Here is a 25,553-nt window from a genome sequence, read left to right as displayed (position 1 = left end):
CGTTCCAAAAGCGGTTAAGATTGGGAATCATTAATCAGTGTGACACCGGAAACACATCTATGAATGTTTTTTTATTTGATGCATTATTATACCCTGATGTACTCTGCCCAGCTCACGTTGCCCTCACATTATAAGGTGAAATACCAGTAATACCCCAAACAGAACTACTACCAAGCAAAATCCGCGCTCCAAAAGCCAAATGGCGCTCCCTCCATTCTGAACCCTACAGCGTGCCCAGACTGCAGTTTACGTCCACATATATGGCATCGCCATACCCGGGAGAACCTGCTTAACAGTTTATGAGGTATTTGTCTTTAGTGGCACAAACTGGGCACAACGAATTGTGCACCACAATGGCATATCAGTGGAAAATTGCAGTTTTCACTTTGCACCATGCGCTGCACATTTATTTCTAATGACAAAAAACACTGGTGGAGTCAAATGCTCACTACACCCCTTAAAATGCCTTAAGGGGTGAAGATTCCAAAATAGGGGTCACTACTTGGGGGTTTGCAGGGCTCGGAGGTCAAATAGCAAAACAATTATGGGCCAATGCTTCTTGGGGGCTTCCACTGTACTCTGGTACCTCAGGGTTTTGCAAATGGAACATGGCGCCAAAAAAACAATCCAGCAAAGTCTGAGCTCCAAATGCCAAATGGCGCTCCTTTTATTCTGAATGCTGCAATTTGCCAAAACAGCAGTTTACGACCACATATAAGGTATTGCCATACTCTGGAAATATTGAGAAACAAATTGTGTTTTTTCTCCTATTACTCCTTTTGAAAAGGAAAAATTGGGAGCTAAATCTACATATTTTGGGAAAAATTGGATTTTTATTGTCACTGCCTAATTCTAATAAAATCTATGAAACACCTGTGGAGTCAAAATGCCCATTACACCCCTAGATGAATGCCCTGAGGGGTGTAGCTTCCAAAATTGGAGACGAGAGTTTGGTCAGCACATTCCAGCAAAGTGAAACAAAACGTGTATACATGTGCAAGTACGCCTGTGACTGCAAAATAATACAGTACACAAGAAAATGGCGACAGCACACTGCGAACACTAATGCCACCGAAGAACGATCAATAAATAAATATGAATTACTGCTGAATCTACTTACAATGGTGAGGTTCTTAGCGCACATTTTGATCAAATTTTGTGAGCCCACCTGCCACGACAAGGCATCCTCTATATGTGGGTCACTACGCTGCAAAAACCTTTCCAGTAAAACTAGAGCTCCAAAAGCCAAAATGGTGCTCCTTCCCTTCAGAGCCCTGCCATGCGTTCAAACAGCAATTTATTACCACGTATATATGGTATTGCCGTAATCGGGATAAGTGTCTTTTTGGGGGTGTTTCCACTGTTCTTGGACCACAAGACCTCTTCAAACCTGACATGGTGCCCAAAATATATTCTAATAAAAAGGAAGCTTCTGAGGCCTGTATTTCAGGCCACTTGGACACTAGGGCTACATGTGGGATATTTCTAAAAACTGCAGAATCAGTATAATATAATTATTGAGTTGTGTTTCTCTGGTAAAAGCTTCACGGTTACAGAAAAAAAAAATTCTTCAAAAACCTTTTTACTTAAATTCCTGTGAAACGCCTATAGGGTTAAGAAACGTTCTAATTTGAGGGGTGCAGTTCTAAAATGGGGCCCTCAAAGCCACTTCAAATCTGAACTAGTCCATAAAAAAAAAAAGGCTTTTGAAAATTTCTTGAGAATGTGAGAAATTGCTGCTAAAGTTCTAAGTCTTGCAAAATCCTGGAAAAATAAAAGAATGGCAACAAACTAGATCTATGGGATAAGTGAACTAGTATCTATTTTGTGTGGTGTTACAATCTGTTTTACAAGCAGATACATTTAAATTTAGAAAAAGTATAATTTTTGCAAATTTTCTCAAAATTTTTGTGTTTTTCCACAAATAAACACAATGTATCGACCAAATTTTACCACTAACTTAAAGTACAATGTGTCACGAGAAAATCTTAGAATCGCTTGAAAAAATAAAAGCATTCCAAAGTTATTACTGCGTAAATTGACATGTCAGATTTGAAAAAAATGGCCTAGTCCATTAGGCGAAAACAGGCTGTGTCCTTAAGGGGTTAATATATGGTAAATAATCCTTGGCTGCTTACGCGGAGCTGCGGCTTGGACAACGTTCAGGTTGTTCAACTGCTTTGTGCCAAGATCCAAAACAAACATTACATGTGCATTTCTAGCTAAACAAAGTGAGGTGCTAACAAGTTTCCCCTTAAGGGAAAGACTACCTGTTGCTAGAAATTAACTATATAAGGTAGACAAATACAGATCTGTGTCTGCCAACATTGTTACATTCCAAAAGGAACATAAGCAAACATTAGTGATCATTTACACAGATGGATGCGAAGGACTGAAGAACTGTTTTACTTTTAATTATAAAAGGTGTTGCAAGCGCCTGACCTCATCAGATATTTCCAGAATTCACCTTATGTAGTTAAGTAACTAAACGTTCAACAAACTACTGACATGTCATAGTGACAAGTTTTGAACCCCCACCAATCGCTAATACGAAGGAGCAGAAGCGCTCGTGTGAGCAGCTTTGTTTCTGTTGGTCTTTTCTGGGAAAGCCGATGCAGCGGTGTATGGGCCCATAGACTTTCTGTTGAGCACGTACACCGATACATCGGCTTTCCAAGAAAAGCCTAACCAAAATTAAGCAGTTCAGCGCACACGGGCGCTTCCGTCACTCAGTTTTAGCGATTGGTGGGGGTCTCAGTGCTCGAACCCCCACCTATGACATGTCAGAAGTTTGTTGAACGTTTAGCTACCCAGAAACTGCCGTCTCCAAGATTTCTCTCGTGCTGCACCCGTCCTCTGGAATGCGCTACCCCAGACAATCAGATTAATTCCCAATATCCACTTTTTTAAACGTGCCCTGAAAACACATCTATTTAGACAGGCCTATAACATTCCCTAATCTGACTCCTTTCCATGTCCCTCCTTTTACATTAGTCATCAGGATAAGATTCCCTCACACTCCTTCTCTTCATGTCCGTCATACACGGATACTGGCTGGTGACCGGCTCATGCAGCTTTATGTTACCACCGCATGTGTATAAAAATGGCCGGACTATTGTACAGAACAAACACTGTTACACTTTGTCTCCCTTATTTCCTCATAGATTGTAAGCTCTTGCGAGCAGGGTCCTCACTCCTCAGGTTTGAATTGTAAATGATCTTTGTCACTATGTAATGTCTGATATTGTTTGTTTCATGTTCCCTCTAAATTGTAAAGTGCTGCGTAATATTTTGGCACTATATAAATAAAGATTATTATTAAATATTCTATCTTGGGGCCATTGAACACTGCTGTATTACTATAATGCTTTGCCTATAGATTGCTATGATCCCATACTGCTTCCGTTTTTCTATGGAGACACAGGCATTTGTTTTTTTCTCACGGATTCATATGAAATCCATCGGAGAAAAAAAAATGTTGCACTGCATGCTGTATTATAGAGGCATCGTTTCTAAGGGTATGTTCACACGCTGAGAGGCAGTTACGTGTGAAAAGACAGACTGTTAACAGCTGCCTCGTTTCACACGTAAAAGCTCCTCCTCGTAATTTACGAGGCGTCTGAGACGCTCGTAAACCTTGAGCCGTGCTTCATTGATTTCAATGAAGAACGGCTCAAATTACGTGGCAAAGAAGTGCCCTGCACTTCTTTGCCGAGGCAGTAAATTTACGGGTCGTCGTTTGACAGCTGTCAAACGACGACTCGTAAATAACAGGTCGTCTGCACACTACGTCGGCAAACCCATTCAAATGAATGGGCAGATGTTTGCCGACGTATTGCAGCCCTATTTTCAGACGTAAAACGAGGCATAATACGCCTCGTATACGTCTGAAATTTGGCCGTGTGAACATACCCTAAGGGAGAATGTGTTTCCTCACAATTACCATTTGGCAGCCATTTTTACTCCCCGCATTCCAAAAGCCATAACTTTTTACTTCTCCGTCTACATAGCCGTTTAAGGACTGTTGTTACCGAGACGAGTTGTAGTTTTGAGTAGACCTATTTAATGTATTGTATAATGTACTCGTAAACTGGTAAAAAAATATCTTTGTGGGGTAGAATGGGGAAAAAAAAAGTGATTTCTCCATGGGTTTTTTTGGTATAATTTTTACAGTGTTCACCGTTCGGTAAAAAAACACGTTAACTTTATTCTGCGAGTCAATACAATTATGGTGTTAGCAAATGTAAATATTTTTTTTTATGTTAAAAAAAAAATTGAGACCCATAACTTTCGTTGAGCTTTTTTTTGTGGGTTGAGCTGTAGTTTTTATTGGTATCATCTTTGGATACATGTGACTTTTTATTCCATTTTTGGGGGCAGTTAAAGGCTATGTACACCTTTAAAAAAAAAAAACAATGTTTTAGGTGTTTAAAACAACTTCTAAATTGACTAGCTAAAATATTTTTTTACTTCCGACAGCCAATTCCGTGAGTATCGTTATTAGCTGGATCTTGCGTGTCACAGGACCAACTTTCACCGGAGCCATCAATGCAGCGGACCTGATGGAATCGGCTTTGACGTATGTATACAGATTCAATGTATGCAGGATACAAAGAAGCCATAGCTTAAAAAGTAAAAACATTTTTTGTTAAAAAATCTCCTCAAACATGGCTTTATTAATTCAAACAGGTGTACATGGACTTAAAAGTTATAAAAATAAAAAGAAACAGCAATTCTGGTGAGTTTTCCTTGTTATTTTTACACCATTTACCATGCGGGCTACATAATGTTATATTAAAATAGTTCAGACTTTTACAAACGCAGCGATACGAACTATGCAAATATTTTTTAAATTACTTTAGTAATTTTTTAAACAAATTTAGTACCATATTTATTGAACTCTATTTTTCTCTCTTTTTTATTCCCCCTAGGGACTAGAGTTTATTCGCTGGTACCATACACTGCAACACTTCTGTATTACAATGTATTAAAATGAAATAAAAAGTGATCAAAACATCGCATGTACACCAAAATGGTATCATTAAAAACTACAGCTTATCCCGCAAAAGCCCTCATACCACTTTATCGACGGAAAAATAAAAAAGTTATGGCTCTCGGAATTTGGCGACACAAAATACATTTTCTTTTTTACACTTAGGTTTTTACTTGTAAAAGTAGTAAAATATAGAAAAAACTATATATATTTGGTATCGGCGTAATCGTATTGACCCACAGAATAATGTTAACATGTCGTTTTAATTGCACAGTGAATTCCGTAAAAACAGCGCGCAAAAAACCATGGAGTCGCCGCTGTTTTTTTCGTTTTCTACCGAACAAATATTTTTTTCCCCGTTTCCTAGTACATTATATGGCAAAATAAATGGTGCTACTAAAAACTACAACTCGTCCCGCAAAAATCAAGCCCTCATAAGACTATATCGACGGAAAAATAAAGACGTTATGGCTTTTGGAAGTGGGGAAGAAAAAACGAAAATTAAAATCTGAAAAAGGGCTGCGGCGGTTAAAGTTTAAAAATAAAGTAAAAACATACAGTAATATTAAATTTAAAAAAATACACACACGTTTTTTACAATAAACATTAAAATAAGTCTCAATATATAAAATATACACATATTAGGTATTGGTGCGGCCGTAATAACCTGCACAACTCTGCATGTCCTATACTTGAGCGTTTTTTGCGCATCACGCACCCATTGAAGTCAATGGGTGCATGAAAATCACGGACCGCACACGGACGTACATCCTTGTGCTGTGCGTGACTCGCGCAACAGTCGCTCAAGAAATTATGGGGGGGGGGGGGGGTGAACCACCTCCTTCATTTCATTTTGTAAACGTCAAAACCGCGTGACATACGCGCGAAAATAACGCCGACACGCACCGAACACTGATGACACATGGAACTAAAGCGCGCGCAAAACGGACACGTTGGTGTGAATTAGGCCTTATTGTGAGGCACGAGGTGTGATGAATTTAACCTCCATGTGCCTCACATTAATAGTAATTAACCCCATCATGTACCTTACACATTAACCCATTATGACTGAGAAACATGATGGGGTTAATTATTATAAAGCCGGATTCACACGAGTGTGTGCGTTTTGCGCACGCAAAAAACACGTCGTATTGCGCACGCAAAAGGCACTTAACAGCTCCGTGTGTCAGCCCTGTATGATGCGCGGCTGAGTGCTTTTCGGTCAGCCGCCATCATTATGACACTCCGTTTGGATGTTTGTAAACAGAAAGGCACGTGGTGCTTTTCTGTTTTCATTTATCCTTTTCACTGCTGTTGCGCGAATCACGTTTGTCCCACGGAAATGCTTCTGTGTGGTGCGCGTGATTTTCACCCATTGACTTCACCCCGCTCACTGCACCAGTCCTCCGGACCTCACATTCGTGAGGGCCGGGCAGAGACAAGACTGGGCGGATGGTTTTCTTTCCTGCTCTTCCAGAATGGCAGGACGTCCATGCTTCCCAGAGGGACAGGAAACCACTGGATAAGGTATGGGGGAGGGGCCTTTTATTCCGGTGTCCATGTTGTTTCCCGTCCCTTGAGAGGCGGGGAATCCTCCTATGAGTGCCGTTGTGGAGGTGCCAGGAAAATACTGGTACGTGTACAATCCCCATGGTGGTTCTTTCAAGGCCAAGTTCAAAGCGTTTTTTGGTGGAAACCGTGTCGGAATTAGCGGCAAAAAAATCTGAAATCGCCTCCAATTGATTTCAATGGGAGGCAGAGGAGTTTTTTTTTCCCCCCCGGGCAGCTTTTAGTCGCTCGCGGGGAAAAAAAAGCGCCATGTCCTTTCTTACCGTGGTTCTGCCTCTGACCTCCCATTAGATAAATAGGAGGCAGATAAAACTTTTCTTTTGCCTGTGGTCCTCAGTGGCCAGGGGCGAAAATCTCAGAAAAAAACACTGCGGAAAAGCTTCCACTGTTTTGGTCGCTCGGCGGCTTTGCAAATTCGACATGACACCCAAAAACTATTCCAGCTAAATTTGAGCTCCAAAAGCCAAATAGCGCTCCTTCCCTTCTAAGCCCCGGTGTGGGTCCAAACAGCACTTTATTACCACATATGGCGTATTTACTTAATCGGGAGAAATTGTTTGACAAATGTTGGGTTGCTTTTTCTCCTTTATTCCTTGTAAAAATTAAAAACAGAAAAAAAAAAGTAGATTTTTACCTTTACAGACTAATTCCAATGAATTCAGCAAAACAACTGTGGGATCATAATGCTAACTTTATCCCTAGAAAAATTCCTTGAGGGGTGTAGATTCCAAAATGGGGGTCACTTTTGGGGGGTTTCCACGGTTTTCATCCCTCCAGTGCATTGCAAACGCGACACGGAACTGGAAACTATTCCAGCAAAATCAGAAATCCAAAATGTGCTCCTTTTCTTCTGAGCCCTGCTGTGGGTCCAAACAGCAGTTTATTACCACATATGGGGTATTGCTATAAATTGGAAGAAATTGCTTTACATATGTTGGGGTGTTTTTTCTACTTTATTCCTTGTAAAAATTTACAATTTCTACGGTTTTTTTCACACAAAAAAGCAGATTTTCATCTTCACATACGAATTCAAATAAATTTAGCAAAAAAACTGTGGGTTCAAAATGCCCCTAGATAAATTCCTAGAGGGGTGTAGTTTCCAAACTGGGGTCACCTTTGGGGGGTTTCCACCGTTTTGGTACCACAAGAACTATTCAAACATGACATGGTGCCTAAAATATATTCTAAAAAAAGGAGGCACCAAAATCCACTAGGTGCTCCTTTGCTTCTGAGGCCGGTGTTTCAGTCCATTAGCACACTAGGGCCACATGTGGGATATTTCCTAAAAACTGCAGAATCTGGGCAATAAATATTGAGTTGCATTTCTTGGGTAAAACCTTCTGTGGTCCAGAAAAAAATGTATTACAAATAAATGTTGGCAAAATATCTACTCTACTTTGCTTTAATTCCTGTGAAACGCCTAAAGGGTTAAAACACTTTCTGAATGTTGTTTTGAATACTTTGAGGGGTGCAGTTTTCAAAATGGGGTGATTTATGAGACTTTCTAATATATAAGGCCCTCAAAGCCACTTCAGAACTGAACTGGTCCCTGAAAAAATAGGTTTTTGACATTTTCTTGAAAATATGAGAATTTGCTGCTAAAGTTCTAAGCCTTGTAACGTCCTAGAAAAATAAAAGAATGTTCCAAAAACGATGTAAACATTAAGTAGACATATGGGAAATATAAACTAGTAAGTATTTTGTGTGGTATTACTATCTGTTTTACAAGTAGATACATTTAAATTTAGAAAAATGCTAATTTTTGCTAATTTTCTCTAAATCTCTGTTTTTTTTTTACAAATAAATATTGAATTTATCGACCAAATTATTTCCCTAACATAAAGTACAATATGTCTCGAGAAAACAATCTCAGAATCACTTGGATAGGTAAAAGCATTCCGGAGTTATTACCACATAAAGTGACATGTCAGATTTGAAAAATCGGCTTCGTCCTGAAGGCCAAAACAGGCTCAGTCCAGAAGGGGTTAATGCCCAAGTGTTCACCATTGTAAGTTTATTATTATTTGTAAATACCCTCTTTTTTCTGTAATGCAGTGTTTTCTAGAAATACGATCCTCCCCACCTCATACCTACTTCTTAGCAGTGGTCATGCCTATGGATAACCACCACCACCGGTGTTTGCCATAGGCTTGCGCAGTTCCCCTTCTCTTGGAGGTTGCACCTGCGCACTACCTCCCAAGCCTTCCTGCTCTCTGTGCAACATTAGTTCTCAGGGACGGTTTCAGGGTATGCGGAGTAGCCCCGAAACCGTTCCCTGCCTTTACACTTGGCACAGCGCGTCAGAGGTCTTATCAGTGAGCACACACTGAGCTTGCTCCTCCACAATATTATCTTTATATGCAAATATAAATTATTGTGGACTTTGGAACAAGCAGTGTGTTAATTTTTACATAGCACGATTAGGGTTGTGCAAGAAGAGGCAAGCAGCGCCGTGAGATAATCACAGCACCACTTGCTGGTTAAGAGAGAGCAAGGGAGCAGGGGAAGCAACACACCCATATTTCAGAAGATGTCAGGAAACAAAAATGGGAAAAGTAGCACAGAGCCATTAGAAATATAGGTAGGGGGAATTGCTGGGATGGGATAAACATTTTGCTGAAAAAAAATAAAAATTAACATCCATGTTGGGAATAACCCTTTAAGACTGGGGCTACACCTATAAGTTTAATCGCTGACTACAACAAAAAAAACAAAAAAAAAAAACACTGAAAATCGCAGGCCATTGAAATGAATGCAGTAGCTTGAAAATCTCTTTAGGACAACTTGTCAAGTGGGTTGCTAGTTTTTGCTTTCTTTTTTTATCGCTATTAGAGTTGTCACGATACCAGAATTTGGACTTCGATACCGATACTTCGTGTAGTATTGAGATTCTCGATACCAAAACGATACTTTGCCGACAATAAGAAAAAAAAAAAACACAAAAATATAAAGACCTTCCATTTTCAAAAACAAACATTTTTATTGGATTGAATCTGATAGGGGATGTGTGTGATTGCTGGGTGTCGGCCACTGGGACCCCCAGCGATGAGGAGAACAGAGACCGAAGGTCCCCCGAAGTGCTCCATGAGAATGGAGCGTTTGGGAGTATGCTCGGCTAGCACTCAATTCATTTCTATGGGCCTTCCGGGACCGCTGTCTCCGTCAATAGAGCTCTGGCTGAACATGCTCACCAATGCTCCATTCTCATGGAGCACTTCAGGGGACTTTCGGTCTACGTTCTCCTCACTAGGGGTCCCAGTCAGTGTTCCCTATAAGGTGCTCGGCTGCACACCTTCCACAGTCCGCCCGCTCCCTAAAGTTTAAAGCCCGCGCACTGTCATGGGCATCGGGCGGATGCAGTGGCGTCGCTAGAACCGGAGGGGGCTCCGGTCCTAACGACAGCCACATTCACTTGTATGTGCGTCCTCAGGATGCAGATAAAAATGAATACTATAGGCTGCAGGCCACGTTAGGCCTGCAGCCTACATCCCGCCATTCTGCGTATGCACCCCACAAGAGAGGCAGTGTAGCGCTCCGTCCTTCGCGGGGGAACGGGGCAAGGTAAAAACAATCTTTTTTCTGAGGGGCCTGTGTGGCGCTACCTACAGGGGGGGGGGGTCTGTGTGGCACTACCTACGGGGGGGGGGGGGTCTGTCTGGCGCTACCTACGGGGGGGTCTGTGTGGCGCTATCTACGGGGGGGGGTCTGTGTGGCGCTATCAACGGGGGGGGGGGGTCTGTATGGCGCTACCTACGGGGGGGGGGTGTCTGTGTGGCGCTACCTACGGGGGGGTCTGTGTGGCGCTACCTACAGGGGGGGGGGGGGTCTGTGTGGCGCTACCTACAGGGGGGGGGGGTCTGTGTGGCGCTATCTACGTGGGGGGGGGGTCTGTGTGGCGCTATCTACGTGGGGGTCTGTGTGGCGCCATCTACGGGGGGGCCTGTGTGGCACTATCTACGGGGGGGGGGCCTGTGTGAAAGGAGGGAGGAGTGTTCCTCCTTCCTACTGTGACGCGCCCAGGACCAACGACGAGCGGGGCGGTCACTTAAGAAAGAGAACATCGCGGGCACTGTACAGTGCACACGCCATGTTCTCATGTATTTCAATAAGCTGTGCGGACGCACAGCTTAGTATCGAAATACATAAATTGACGGTATCGAACAGTTTCCCAGCGCACAGCATCTAAATGGTGTTGAAATTTCGATGCATCATGCATCCCTAATCGCTATAGGAGATTTCTGAGCCATTTAAATAGCTACTCTTTTCCTGCACAAAATAACATGAAATTTGCTTGGAAATCTCTTGCAAATTGCTGGTTGAGGTTTGGATTATTAAGGGTTACTAGAAAATTCTGTGTGTAGCCTTAGCTTTATTGAGCTGTACACAATCACACACTCTCCCAGTAGCAATGTACAGTTCTAGTTGATTTTCTCCTCACTGAAAATTGCAGCTTAGAATTATTGATGTGGAAGTAAGGAAGGTCACTGAGCACATATACTCAAAACAGCAGCTTTGATGCACATTAGTGAGATGCCTGAAGAGCAATTACTTAAAAGGGCTATCTAATGTGTCCTGGTCATGTGATAACCACATAGGTGCATGGCTCATTGGAATGTAGAGCACTGAAAACTGTACTGTAACGAGCCGTGCACCTGTGTGATTATCACATGGCCAGGACAGATTTTCAGGAAATAAAACAATGGTTTCAATTCAACTACAACAAACCAATCATTTCAGAATTGCATACATTTTCATAAGGTCGTATTCACACACGTTACATTCGCATTTCTTTTGCCGAAGTACGTACAGGCACCCTAATACCCCTTTAAAGTAAATCTGTCATATATTCTTGCTGCCCCCTCTCAGGCAAGAATAAAATAGTGAAAGGGACACTAATATCCGTTGTCTCTCAGTCAGGAATATGCTGTCGTTCGGAGAAAGGTCCACTTTAGGCTGAGTACACACGAGGCGGATACGCTGTGTAAAGTTACACAGCGTATCTGCCCCGGAGGCCACAGGGAATTCTGACCGAAAAGCCGCACTAAACTGTGGTGCAGTATTTCGCCTGGAATGTCCGCTGCGGAAAACTGCAGCATTTAGCTGGCCTGCTAGCAGGCCGGCCTCCTGGGATGACGTTTTCTCCCAGGAGATCGCTGCAGCCTGTGATTGGCTGCCGCAGCGGTCACATGGGATGAAAGGTCATCCCAGGAGGCTAGCCATCTGATGTCATACAAGCCAGCCTCCTAGGATGACGTTAAATCCCATCTTACCACCGCTACAGCCTGTGATTGGCGGCAGCGGTCACATGGGTTGAAACGTCATCCCAGGAGACCTGTCTGGAGAACACACAGGCTTCTGGGTAAACATAAGATTATTTTTTTTTGCGAGTTGCGTCTTTTGCGGCAGAATCGCTGCGATTCCACCGCAAAAAAACACATCTGCTATTTGTTGTGGGTTTTACCTCCCCATTGAATTCAATGGGGAAAACTCGAAACAAATAAGTAACGTTTACGCAAATAAAGTGGACATGCTGCGGAAAAAACGTCTGCACCGAATGTCGATTTGAGTGCGTTTTTCTGCTCCGTATTTACGCAGCGTGCGGATGAGATTTGTTCCATCTTATCCACTTTGCTGCTTCTGTATTATGCTACAGATTTTGTCGCGTTGAGTTCAGTTGCAGAAAATCCACAGTGTTTACACAGTGTGTGAACTGACCCTTATAGTTGCGGCGCACATCCGGCTTCTTGTGGAAAAGTTTCTCATCAGCAGTCGTGCCACGTTATACAGTAAAATTATAGCATGAAAGGTTAGCGTGTACATTTGGCATATGTACCAGAAAATTAGTCCGGCATATAAACAAATTGTATCCATAGGGTGTTATGACAAAATGTCTTTTTTGCATACGTCTGGCTGGCATGTGTCGGCAGACCCCATTTCTTTTAATTTATTTAACTGTATTCAAAGTGTAGTCGACGCTGCAGGAAGAGAATAGTAACATGTACAATTTAGTAAATTTCCTATTCCTGTCTGAAATGCACACCAAATGTGATGAAACCTTGAAATATATTAAAAATACAGGCAATGACAACCAGAACAAGGGTTAAAATATTCTTGAATAAACCCTGTTTTCTAGAACAATAACCCAGAACAGAGAGAGGGAAATGGTGATAAATAGTGACACCAAACCGACTGCTTATTTAGGTCTACGCTAGAACAGGAAGTAACAACAGTCTGGGCTGAATCATACACGTTACTATTTATCACCTATCCACAGGATAGGAAATAAATATCTGATTGGTGGGGGTCCGACCGCTTGGTCCCACACCGATCCAGAGAATGGGCTTAACGGACCGTACCTGTGCACCCCATATAAATGGAGCGGTACTGTGCATGCTCGGCCTCCACTCTATTCATTTTCTATGGGGTCGCCTGAGATAACCGAACGACAGCCACAGCAGTCGGACCTTCATCGATCAGATATTTATCACCTATCCCTGTGGAAAGGTGATAAAAATTGATTATAGGAAAACCCCTTAACTTCTTCACGCGTTGCGCCGCAACTGTACGTCCTGCAGAGGGTTTGCTTCCCACACCAGGACGTACAGTTGCGGAGTAGTTCCCGGCGCACACTGTCTTAATGGACAGTGTCCAGGAACCGGGAGGTCAGCTGTCCCCGACAGCTGACACTCCAGTATTGCCTGTCAGCGGACCATCGCGGCTGATTTCGGCAATTAACCACATAAATGGGGCGACAGATTGCGTTTGCCGCATTTAAGGAGTTTGAAGCACATCGGCAGCCCCCACGAATGGATTGTGGGGGCTGCCGATGCTTGTCGTGGCAATCGGAGGCCAGACAACGACCTCCGGGTTGCCATGTATGGAAGCCTCGGAGGAGCAGCCTCCGGCCGGTCCTCCGAGGCTTCCTGTCGGTGTGACTGTCACGTCACAATGATAGTTGGAATGCATTACACTACGTAGGTAGTGTAATGTACTCTAGCAGCGATCAAAGCTGCAAGTCTAAATGCCCCCTAGTGGGACAAGTAAAAAAAGTAAAAATAAAAAGGTAATAAAAATGTTTTTAAAAAGTGTAAAAATAAAAGTTAAAGTTATATTAACAAAAAATGTTTTTTTTTCCTAGAATATCACTTTCATTATAGGAAAAAAATGAACACATTAAAAAAAAAAAAAAAGAAGTACACATATCTGCTATCACCGCGTTTGTAACGACCCCAACTATAAAACTATAATGTTATTTTTCCCGCACGATGAACACCCCAAAAAAAAAAAAAAAAAAAAAGACTACACCAGAATCGCTATTTTTTTGGTCACCACCCCTCCCAAAATATAGAATAAAAAGTGATCAAAAAGTCGCATGTACTCGAAAATAGTCACTTTAGCTCTCAAAAAAAAAAAATTAAATACAACTTTTGGATCACTTTTTATGTACCAAAAAATTGTACCAATAAAAACTACAGCTCGTCCCGCAAAAAATAAGACCTCCCACCGCTCAATCAACCGAAAAATAAAACAGTTACGGCTCTCGGAATGTGGTGAAACAAAACATTTTTATTTTAACAATTAGATTTTTCTTTGTAAAAGTAGTAAAATATAAAAAAAAATATATCACGGCGAAAGCTGTAAAAACGAAAACCCCAAAAAGTGGAATCAGATTTTTTTCCTATATCAGCCCGCAAATAAAATTGTGATATTAATTTTTGCGGCCTAATTATAATAATTTCTGCAAAAGACCCGTGGGGTCTAAATGCTCACTATACCCCTAGAAAAATTCCTTAAGGGGTGTTTCCAAAATTGAGTCACTTTTGGGGGTTTCCTCTGTTTTGATCCGTCCAGGGCGTGGCAAACACGACATGGCACCGAAAACCAATCCAGCAAAATCCGTGCTTCAAAATCCAAATGGTGCCACTTCCCTTCTGAGCCCTGCTGTGGGTCCAATCAGCAGATTATTACCACATATGGGGTATTGCTGTAATCGGGATACATTGCTTTACAAATGTTGGGGGGAATTATCTTCATTATTCCTTGTAAAGATTACAATTTTCTATGTTTTTTTCAGAAAAACCGTAGATTTTCATTTTTACAGACTAATTCCAATATATTTAGCGAAAAACTTGTGTGGTCAAAATGCTAAGTATACCCCTAGATAAATTCCTTGATAGGTGTAGTTTCCAAAATGGGGTCACTTTTGGGGTGTTTCCACTGTTTTGGCACCACAAGACCTCTTCAAAACTTGACTAGGTGCCTAAAATATATTCTAAAAAAAAAAAGGAGGCCCAAAATCTTCTAGGTGCTCCTTTGCTTCTGAGGCCGGTGTTTCAGTCCATTAGCACACTAGAGCCACATGTGGGATATTTCTAAAAACTATATTGCAGTTGCATTTCTCGGGTAAAACCTTCTGTGTTACAAAAAAGAATGTATTAGAAATGAATTTCGTCCAAAAAATAAAATTTGTCAATTTCTCCTCTACTTTGCTTTAATTCCTGTGAAACGCTTAAAGGGTTAAAACACTTTGTCAATGCTGATTCGAATACCTTAAGGGGTCCAGTTTTCAAAATAGGGTGACTTCTGGGGATTTTCTAATGTATAAGACCCTCAAAGCCACTTCAGTACTGAACTGGTACCTGAAAAAATGGCCTTTTGAAATTTTCTTTCAAATGTGAGAAATTGCTGCTAAAGTTCTAAGTCTTGTAACGTCCTAGAAAAATAAAAACGTTCAAAAAACGATGCAGACATAAAGTAGACATATGGGAAATGTTAACTAGTACCTATTTTGCGTAGTATTACTATCTGTTTTACAAGCAGATAAGTTTACATTTAGAAAAATGCTAATTTTTGCACATTTTTTCTTAACTTGTGTTTTTCAGAAATAAATACCGAAATTAATCGACCAAATTTTTTTCACTAACAAAGTACATGTCACGAGAAAACAATCTCAGAATCGCTTGGATAGGTAAAAGCATTCCAATGTTATTACCACATGTCCGATTTGAAAAAAATCGGCTGTGTCCTGAAGGCCAAAACAGGCTGTGTCCTGAAGGGGTTAATGGTTAATGACCAGGCCATTTTGCACGTTAATGACCAAGGATTATTTTTTTTTTTCACTGTTGCATTCTAAAAGTCGTAACTTTTTTTTTATCCAGTCAACATAGCTGTATAAGGGTGAATTGTATTTTTCAATTGCACCATTTTTGGATGCATATAATATATTGATTAACTTTTATTAACTTTATTTTAGTAAAGAATTGGCATCGTGGCTTACCAAGATACAATATATGTGTAAGTGTTATTTTTTTTTTTTCTTACACTTTTACTAAATAAAACTTTTGGGGAAAAAAGTGGTTTTATTTTATTTTTACCGTAAACTTTTTTTTTTTTTTTAAACTATTTAAAAGTTTAACTTTTTATTTTTTTTTATCCCACTAGGGGACATCACCATGCGATCTGCTGATCGCTTATAGAACGCTTTGGTATACTTAGTATACCAAAGAATTATTGCTCGTCAGTGTAAACCGACAGGCATGGCCTAATAGATTGCCTGAGGCATGTTAAGGCTGGGTTCACACGACCTATTTTCAGACGTAAACGAGGCGTATTATGCCTTGATTTACGCCTGAAAATACGGCTCCAATACGTCGGCAAACATCTGCCCATTCATTTGAATGGGTTTGCCCACGTACTGCGCCGACGACCTGTCATTTACGCGTCGTCGTTTGACAGCTGTAATGACTGCCTCGGCAAAGAAGTGCAGGACACTTCTTTGCAACGTAATTTGAGCCATTCTTCATTGAAGTCAATGAAGAGCAGCTCAAGATTACGGGCGTCAAAGACGCCTCGCATAATGCGAGGAGGAGCTTTTACGACTGAAACGACGCAGCTGTTTTCTCCTGGAAACAGTCTGTCTTTTCAGACGTAAAAGACAGTTCTCGTGTGCACATCTCCTTCCATTATACGCACCATTTTCTGCCGCCAAAAAATGCAGCAAATGGTGCATTTTTGCCGCAGCGGAAAGTCCGCGTTTTTCAACGGAATTACGGCAGAGATTTTTCATGCAGAATTTAAAAGCAGTTAACTTCTCAATACAACTTTAAAAATAAACATTATATTGGAGGTTTTTTTTTGTCAATTGCAGACGTATACAACTGTATAGTCATACAGTTGTATACGCATACGTTTAGCAGGACCATTTCAGACAGTCTTGAAAAACAAACACCAAACACAGCGCCCTGTCAGCTGTTAGCTTAGATATTTCCACGGCTCCATGCACCATTAAAGTAAAGGCCCTTTTACACTGGCCAATAATCGGCTGGTGCAGCGAGCGCGACGATCAACGAGACATCGTTGATCGGTGCTAGTTTGCTCCTCCCACACTAGTGGTCGTTACTCAGATTGCTCGCCCACATACATCATCATCATGTCGGCAGCGCTTCTCAGGGAGATGTGCTGCCGACAACGATAAGATTTTACTTCTGAAAATGATACGACCAGCAGATGATCGAGCATTTGATCGTTCATCTGCTGATTGCTGCCCTGTTTACACACATATATATATATATATAGTATTGTGGACTAAATTATTTGTCACAAGATATTATTTCATCATCAAAAAGTTAATCTATTTACGTAAATAAAAATGCATCTTGCATAAACAAAAAACACAAAACACAAACCACAAACCTTAGCATCGAAGGAGAACTTTCTTTTACATTGGACAGGACTACCGGAGTATGCAAGACACACAAATATCTCGCCATGTAGAGCACACAAAGTCCAATACCATCCTAACTACCTCATCGACTTCACAAACAGTGGGTCAGAGTTGTGGAATAGGAGTTATAGAAGAATATCAGCATTGTAACCAGAGGGGACTCATTGTTCTTTGGTGAAATGTTTAATTCCACATGAATTAGAAAAAATAAAAAAGGTCATCGCCCAGGTCCCTGTGTGGACTACAGCCCAGGACAAATAAAAAGAGTCTTCCCTACAGCGTCACTTTATGTTGCACTTGGGAAGTTGCCTGATGTGCCACAACAGTTTAGGATCAGGTTAACCTTCTATGCAAGTGCTTGGAGCTACCAATGCTTGAGCAGCCTTTGAAAAGACAAAAAACAAAAACAGTGAACCAATGACATCTGCCAGGGGCTTTTGATCAAGAAGACATCACTTGAGGCAAGTAGTTATTTTAGTTTTACCTAATTTACATACAATACCTCATGGCAATTTAAAGGGAATGTGTCGCTAGAACATTTTTTTTTTTTTTTTTTTTTTCTTAGTTAAACATTATTTTAGTGATTACACATTTTTTCACAAGTCAGGAAATATTATAAATTAGATTCTAATTTATAATATTTCCATGTGCTGGTCACTAGATGGAGCAGTTCCCAAAATTGCAGCATGGTCAATGTGGTAAAGCAACCTCATTGCTTTATGCTGCAAATTTGGGGTAGACACACTCGCTCTAGTGTCCTCACACAATCCCCCCTCCCTTATTCTGGCTAGTGCCAGGAGAAAGGAGGGGGTTGAATCTTCAAACCTCCTACACTGTGTGCTGCCATTTTCTGAGCGAATGCACAGTGTAGGAGGATTAGATACAGTGCTAATCAGACAGTATAACACGAACATAAATGAACATAAATTACCTGCTCCTGCCGCCGCCGCCTCCGTTCCTATTCCTTCAGTCTGCGCTTACTTGAACATATGGCGGGAAGCTGCGGCCGGAAGTAGTCATCTGACTATCCGGCAGCAGCTTCCGGTCCACATGAAAATGGCGCCGGATTTCGCTCTGCTAACGAGAATGCGCTGTTCCCACACAGACGGCGTACGCTGCAGTGAATGGAACAGCTCTTGTTCGCATTCTCTATGGGGATGTATATGCCGTATTCCATCTCTGTATGTGTCGTTAGTCGACACATACAGAGATGAAAAAAAAACGGCAGCCCTCAGAGAAGTAAAAAGAAAAAGTAAAAAGTAGAACACACGAACACAAATAAATACATTTTATTTTTTAATCATACTAAAAGCAATATCATAAAAAAATTTTTTAATTTAATGACACCTTCCCTTTAAATCAAAAAGTGGGGCTTAAAGAGGCTCTGTCACCAGATTTTGCAACCCCTATCTGCTTTTGCAGCAGATAGGCGCTGCAATGTAGATTACAGTAACGTTTTTATTTTTAAAAAACGAGCATTTTTGGCCAAGTTATGACCATTTTTGTAGTTATGCAAATGAGGCTTGCAAAAATCCAAGTGGGTGTGTTTAAAAGTAAAAGTCCAAGTGGGGGTGTATAAGGTGCGTACATCGGGGCGTTTTTAATACTTTTACTAGCTGGGCGCTGTGAAGAGAAGTAACATCCTCTTCTCTTCAGAACGCCCAGCTTCTGACAGTGCAGATCTGTGACGTCACTCACAGGTCCTGCATCGTGACGGCCACATCGGCACCAGAGGCTACAGTTGATTCTGCAGCAGCATCAGCGTTTGCAGGTAAGATCGACTTACCTGCAAACGCTGATGCTGCTGCAGAATCAACTGTAGCCTCTGGTGCCGATGTGGCCGTCACGATGCAAGACCTGTGAGTGACGTCACAGATCTGCACTGTCAGAAGCTGGGCGTTCTGAAGAGAAGAGGATGTTACTTCTCATCAGAGCGCCCAGCTAGTAAAAGTATTAAAAACGCCCCGATGTACGCACCTTATACACGCCCACTTGGACTTTTACTTTTAAACACACCCACTTGGACTTTTGCAAGCCTCATTTGCATAATTACAAAAATGGTCATAACTTGGCCAAAAATGCTCGTTTTTTAAAAATAAAAATGTTACTGTAATCTACATTGCAGCGCCTATCTGCTGCAATAGCAGATAGGGGTTGCAAAATCTGGTGACAGAGCCTCTTTAATTTTAAAGGTCACTAACTGCATAAATCAATAGTACAAGTGAATATAACCACTTAAGGACACGACCTGTTTTGGACTTCAGGACGGAACCCCATTTTTCAAATCTGAAGGGTCACTTCATGCGTTTTTAAGGCCCTATTTTTTTGGCGCGTTTGACCCGGAAACCGCGCCAAAAAAGCCTTCCATTGATTTCAACGGGAGGTGATCTTTTCCTGCGGGCGGAAAAAAAAAACGATAGTGGAAAACAAAAAGCGTCATGACCTATCATGAGGCGTTTTCCGCATCAAAAACCCCATTGAAATCAATGGGAGACGAAAAAACACGAACGGCCGGGGCGTTTGAGATGTTTTTTCGGATCAACGCTCGCAGTTTTTTCCTTTGCCTGTTGAAGAAAGGTAGTGCAAAAATCACTTTAAAAAAAAACGGAGCTGATTTTGCCAGGCCGAATTTTCTGCCTGCAAAAAAACTTAGCGAGAACTAGGTCTAACTCGGGAATGCTTTTACGTAACCATTCAGAGTTTGTTTTCTCGTGACACATTGTACTTTATGTTAGTGGTAAATTGATAAGCGGTAAGTGATTCAAAAAAAGAAATAATTAAATGTAACATATTATTTGTATTTCCCTACATTTTAAATCCTCTGCTTCTAAAATGGATAATACCACACACATTTTGAAATAAATTAGCTTTAACAAATGGTTTTTTTTTGTGGTAATATTTTTTTTTATTTTTTTTATTTCGTTTTATTCTTTTAGGAGTAACTTTACTAAAATTAGAAAAACAATTTTTTTAGGTACCATTTAAGTTCTGAAGAGGCTTTGAGTGGCCTATATATTAGAACCCCCCCTAAATCAACTCATTTAAAAAACTGCACCCTTTGAACGTATTCAAAACCACATTTAGGAAGTTTGTTAACCCTATAAGTGTTTCACAGCAATTAAACGTAAAGTGTAAGTAAAATTTACAAATTCCTTATTCTCTTTTCTACAAATATTCAATTTGAATCCATTTGTTTGTGTAACCAAGACACAAAACTCCATATACTGTATATTACCCAGGTTCTGCAGAAATATCTTATATGTGACCCTAGTGTGCTACTGGACTCAAACACAGGCCTCAGAAATGAAGGAGCACCTTGTGGATTTTAGTGCCTTATTAGAAGAATGTTTTCCGGGCACCACTATAAGTTTGAAACTACAGCCCTCAAGGAATTTATCTAGGGGTGTAGTGGGCATTTGACCCCACTGGTGTTTCAGCGACTTTATTAGAACCTGTAAAAATCTAAAATTATATATTTTTTTTTTCAATATTATGTACTTTAAGCTCAAATTTTTATTTTTGAAAAGGACTATAGGAGAAAACGCACCCCAACATTTGTTACGCAATTTCTTCCGCGTACGTTTGGAGCAGAGATTTTGCTGGAATAGTTTTTTGCCATGTCACATTTGCAAAGTCCCTGAAGTGCCATTGCAGTGGATAATCCAAAAAGATCACTGCATTTAGGAAACTATACCCTTTAAGGAATTCATCTAGGATGTAGTGAGAATTTTAAACCCACAGTGTTTCTCCAATTTTAATGCATAGTGGATGTTGCAGAGTGAAAGTTGCAAATCTTCCTCATTTATGTCATCTCAGTGCCTAAAATATTGTGCCCACAGCTTGTACCACCAGAGCCTCGCACCTAATAAACGGTTATGCAGATGCTCCCGGGTATGACATAACCCCTTGTGTGGCCATAATATCCTGTCTGGGCACACAGCAGGGCTCAGAAGGGAGGGACCACCGTTTGGAAATGCCTTCAGCCATTCATCTACGAGTGTAGTAAGCATTTTTACCACACTGTGTTTCTCCGATTTTAATGCGCAGTGGATGGTGCACAGTAAAACTTGCAATTTTATTCACAGATATGCAATATCATTGCCCAATATGTTCCAACCAGCTTGTGCCACCGGAGCACACACCCTATTAATTGTTATGCAGGTTCTCCCGGGTACAGCATATGTAGCAGTTATCTGCTGTATAGGCGCAAGGTTCAGAAGGGAAAGCGCGGCATGCAACATTTTATATGATATTTGACGCATTGTGTAATGATTACAGAGGCTCAGAGGTGTAGTAATATTAGAAACCCCTGAGAAGTGACTACATTTTGGGATTCACTTAGGGGTGTAGTGAGCATTTTGACCACACAGTTCTGGTCTTAAAGTTAATGCTCAGTGGATGGTGCAGAGTGAAAATTGCAATTTTTTCCATATTTATACCATTTCAGTAATGTAATATAATATGTTGTGCCCAGCTTGTGCCACCAGAGACAGCTCATAAATGTTAAAATTTATATGTGGCTGTTATCTGCTGCATTGGGCCATGGCAGGGTTCAAAAGGGGAAGGAGCGGGATGTGACATCTAGGGGTCTTTTTTGAAGATATAGGGAGATATAAGCTGTGCGGCGTACACCATGGTAAATGAAAAGGGGGTTTAAATAGGCTCGGTCACCACATTATAGGTGCCCTATATTGTACATGATGTGATCGGCGCTGTAAAGTAGATTACAGCAGTGGTTTTTATTTAGAAAAACGATCATTTTTGACGGAGTTATGACCTATTTTAGCTTTATGCTAATGAGTTTCTCAATGGACAACTGGGTGTGTTTTACTTTTTGACCAAGTGGGCGTTGTGGAGAGAAGTGTATGACGCTGACCAATCAGTGACCAATCAGCCTCATACACTTCTCTCCATTCATTTACACTGCAGATAGCGATATAGCTCTCGCATGCGCAGAAGAATCCCATTGATCTCTATGAAGCTGCCGGACACAGAACGCGGAAGTCACAGCTTCTCATGCAGCGCTCTTGGTAACTTTCGGTCCCCGTTCTCCTTATCGATCACACATGTATCTCCTATCCTGTAGATAGGGGATACATGTGTTTTATGGCACAACCCCTTTAAACTGGCAGGAACAGCGAAATTGCTTTTCTTGGCCGTTAGAGCAGCATGTCAGAAGCGAACACCTGCGGTGTATGGAGCGGGCTCAGCGCGTGAGGCCGCTCCATACATTATCCCCCCCCCTGCTCCATGATGTGCCGGCACGTCATGGTTCGGGAAGGGGTTAAGTAATGAAGTGGTTATGGGGCGATGCCGTGTCCCTTGACTGCGGACTATAAGACTGAGATTTAATAAGATTTATTCTTGCTAAAAACTGCGTCTAAAAGTCCGAAAAATACGTTAACTTTTTTTTTTGGGGGGGTGGGGGCAATAAAAAAAAACTGCAATTTCGCCACACTTTTTTGCGTCCTAAACTTACGCCGTTTACCGTGTGGTAGAAATAACACAATAACTTTATTCAGCGGGTTGTTGCGTTTGCAACAATAATACTTTTATATAGATTTTTTATGTTTTACTACTTTTACACAATAAAAACACTTTTTTTCAAAATGATTTGTTTTTGTGTCTCCATATTTGAAGAGCCATAACTTTTTTATTGTTCCGCTGATGCAGTTGTATGAGGGCTTTTTTTTTTTTTTTTTGTGGGACGACTTGTAGTTTTTATTGGCACCATTTTGGAGTAGATACGACTTTTTGATCACTTTTTATAAAAGAATTTTAAGGTAGGATCCAAAGAAAACAGCAATTTTTGCATTGTTTTTTATTTTATTTTTTACGGCGTTCAGAGTGCGGGATAAATGATGATTATGATAATTTTATAGTTGGGGTCATTACGGACGCGGCGATATCAAATATGTGTAACCTTTTTACTTTATTTTTTAATAATAAAGCAGTTTCTAAGGGGATAAAAAGTGGGTTTTTAATTTATTTATTTTTTTACTTTTTATGAAACTTTTTTTTTACTTTTTTACTAGTCCCACTAGGGGACTACACAAGATAGAGAGAAAGAGAGAGCGAACAAACAAATATAGTGTCTGGGGGACTACTGCAGGTGTTAGTCCAATCCTTTGTAAATTATCTATGTATATTATCCAGTATAATTTTTTTTACAGAATCATAATTTTAACATTTGTCTTTTTTTTTGTTAATACTTACTCTTACTAGACTTGAAGCCATACAACTGCAAAGGGTCTTCACATGCTTTAGGCACTTTTCATGAGACATAAAATTGCAAACTGTAAAAAAAAAAGTACAAATAAAAAGAATGAAAAAGAATATAAGAAACAAATAAAATACATGGACAATACATACATTTAAATAATTTACATCAACAATACATATATATATATATATATAAATCACACATTTTTCCATTGACACTTATGTAAATAATTCTCGCCGAACTGCAATTTGTTTTAGACCCCATTGCTGCCGTGACCAATTTTCCCATTTTTAACGTATACAGATAAAACCCTGACGATAAAATATAAAAATAATATTATACCCCTCTACCCATATATTTTCTGAAAGTGCCACCAGCACTTTACACTCATGGGTGACTGCATGCAATTTTGCATCAAAGCATAACATTTTGTTACACATATGCGAGGCATCAAGATTGGTAGCATAGAAATACAGCTCTCGACTTTTGCCAACTATGTCCTTTTATTGCTTTCTAACCCCCAGACACTGTCCCCAATTTTGACACGTATTAACCCACATGGTCCTCAATCAAGATTCACTTTAAACTTCAACAAATCAGAAGCATTACTTCTAAAAAGGTCCCTCTCCCCCTTCATGTGCCAATAAATCGACAAACTTTAAATCTTGCCAACACATTAAAAATGTTTTGTACTAACCAAAAATCCACACAAAACGTTACGACGAAAACGTTAAGGCTGGTATTCCACAGGGCGTTTTGTTTGCATTTTTACTTCAGTATTTTAGCGATTTTGTTAAGCTTAATTGCAGTAAAAAAAACAAACACATGGTTTAAAAAAACAAAAAGAAACGCATGCGTTTTACTGCAAATCGTCACGGTTTTTAAATGGTTTTTGCCCTGACAGTTATTAGAGTGGAAGCACTGTGCTTCACCTGTAATAAACAGATGGCCAAAAAGAGCATCGCAAACGGCGGTGGTTCACCTTAAAACGCATGCGGTTTTTACCATGCATTTTTTTGAGATATTAACTCCTTCACAACAGCCATACACGTTCCAACTGCCCATGCCCCGTACAGTTGTCACGAATACAAACATTAGCAGCCTGGAACGGGATTTAATGCTATCAATGAAGCAGTGCTGCTTCTTTTGCAGTGCCACACACAACCCCCACTACCCCTGCCCCATAGAAAGCGCCACCTAAGCTCCCTCTAGGAGTGGAATCCCCAGACAGAGCGCTCTGGCCGGGGATTCCGATCCTAGAGGGAGCCCCTGGCGTCACTGTCCATATATGAACAGGGACGTCAGGGGCTCCCTCAAGCCGCGGATTACCTGGCCAGAGGTTGGCAACACGCTGACCGGGGATACCGCTCCGAGCTTAGGTGGTGCTATCTACAGAGTGGGTGTGGTGCCATCTACATGAGCACTGTGTGTGACACTATACAGTGGGAACCATGGCACTATGTGGGCACTATCTACAGTGAATACTGGCACTATCTACAGGGGTATTGCGCCACTACTTACATGGGCACTGTGGTGTTTTCAAGGGCTTGGGACAAAAAAAACAACAAAAAAAACTTGACGGCCATGGAAAACGGCGGTTAAAAATGGAAAGACGGCCGGGAAATAGATAAAAAGTCTTAGACACACTGATGCAAAACAGCCATGAAAAACAGACAGTTGATCCGTTAACTGCCTTTTTTCCCATTGTGTTAATATAGCCTCATAGCCCCATTCGCTCTCCCCTCACAGCGATCCAGGCTGACAGATAGGAGACAACTAATTGTTACAGAGCTGCAACAGTGTGAATAAATACATATACATACACACACGTACACGATGCATCGAAACTTAGATACTGTTCTATACAGGGTGCCGTGCACCCTCCAACTGTTCAATACAGTTATTTCGTGTATTTCTATACTAAGCTGTGCCGCCACACAGCTTAGCATTGTAATACATGAATGTATGAGAGCGGGGCTGCGGCTGTGTGATACAGTCATTGCCCCACAACGGAGTCCTGACAAGTGCGCACGCGGTCAGCATGA

General features: G+C 40.9%; 1 protein-coding gene across 1 annotated transcript in view; it reads right to left on the bottom strand.

The window, feature by feature from the left end:
* DGKQ (diacylglycerol kinase theta) overlaps positions 1–25,553 on the bottom strand; it is a 220,117-nt gene that overhangs the window by 151,504 nt on the left and 43,060 nt on the right. The window contains exon 2 of the mRNA XM_075825529.1: positions 23,502–23,581. Coding sequence (XP_075681644.1) covers positions 23,502–23,581 — 80 coding nt within the window. The remainder of the gene's footprint in view (positions 1–23,501; positions 23,582–25,553) is intronic.

The sequence above is a fragment of the Rhinoderma darwinii genome, chromosome 1, assembly GCF_050947455.1.
Source record: "Rhinoderma darwinii isolate aRhiDar2 chromosome 1, aRhiDar2.hap1, whole genome shotgun sequence".
NCBI classification, from domain to species: Eukaryota; Metazoa; Chordata; class Amphibia; order Anura; family Rhinodermatidae; genus Rhinoderma; species Rhinoderma darwinii.
This window is presented reverse-complemented; position numbering and strand designations above follow the sequence as displayed.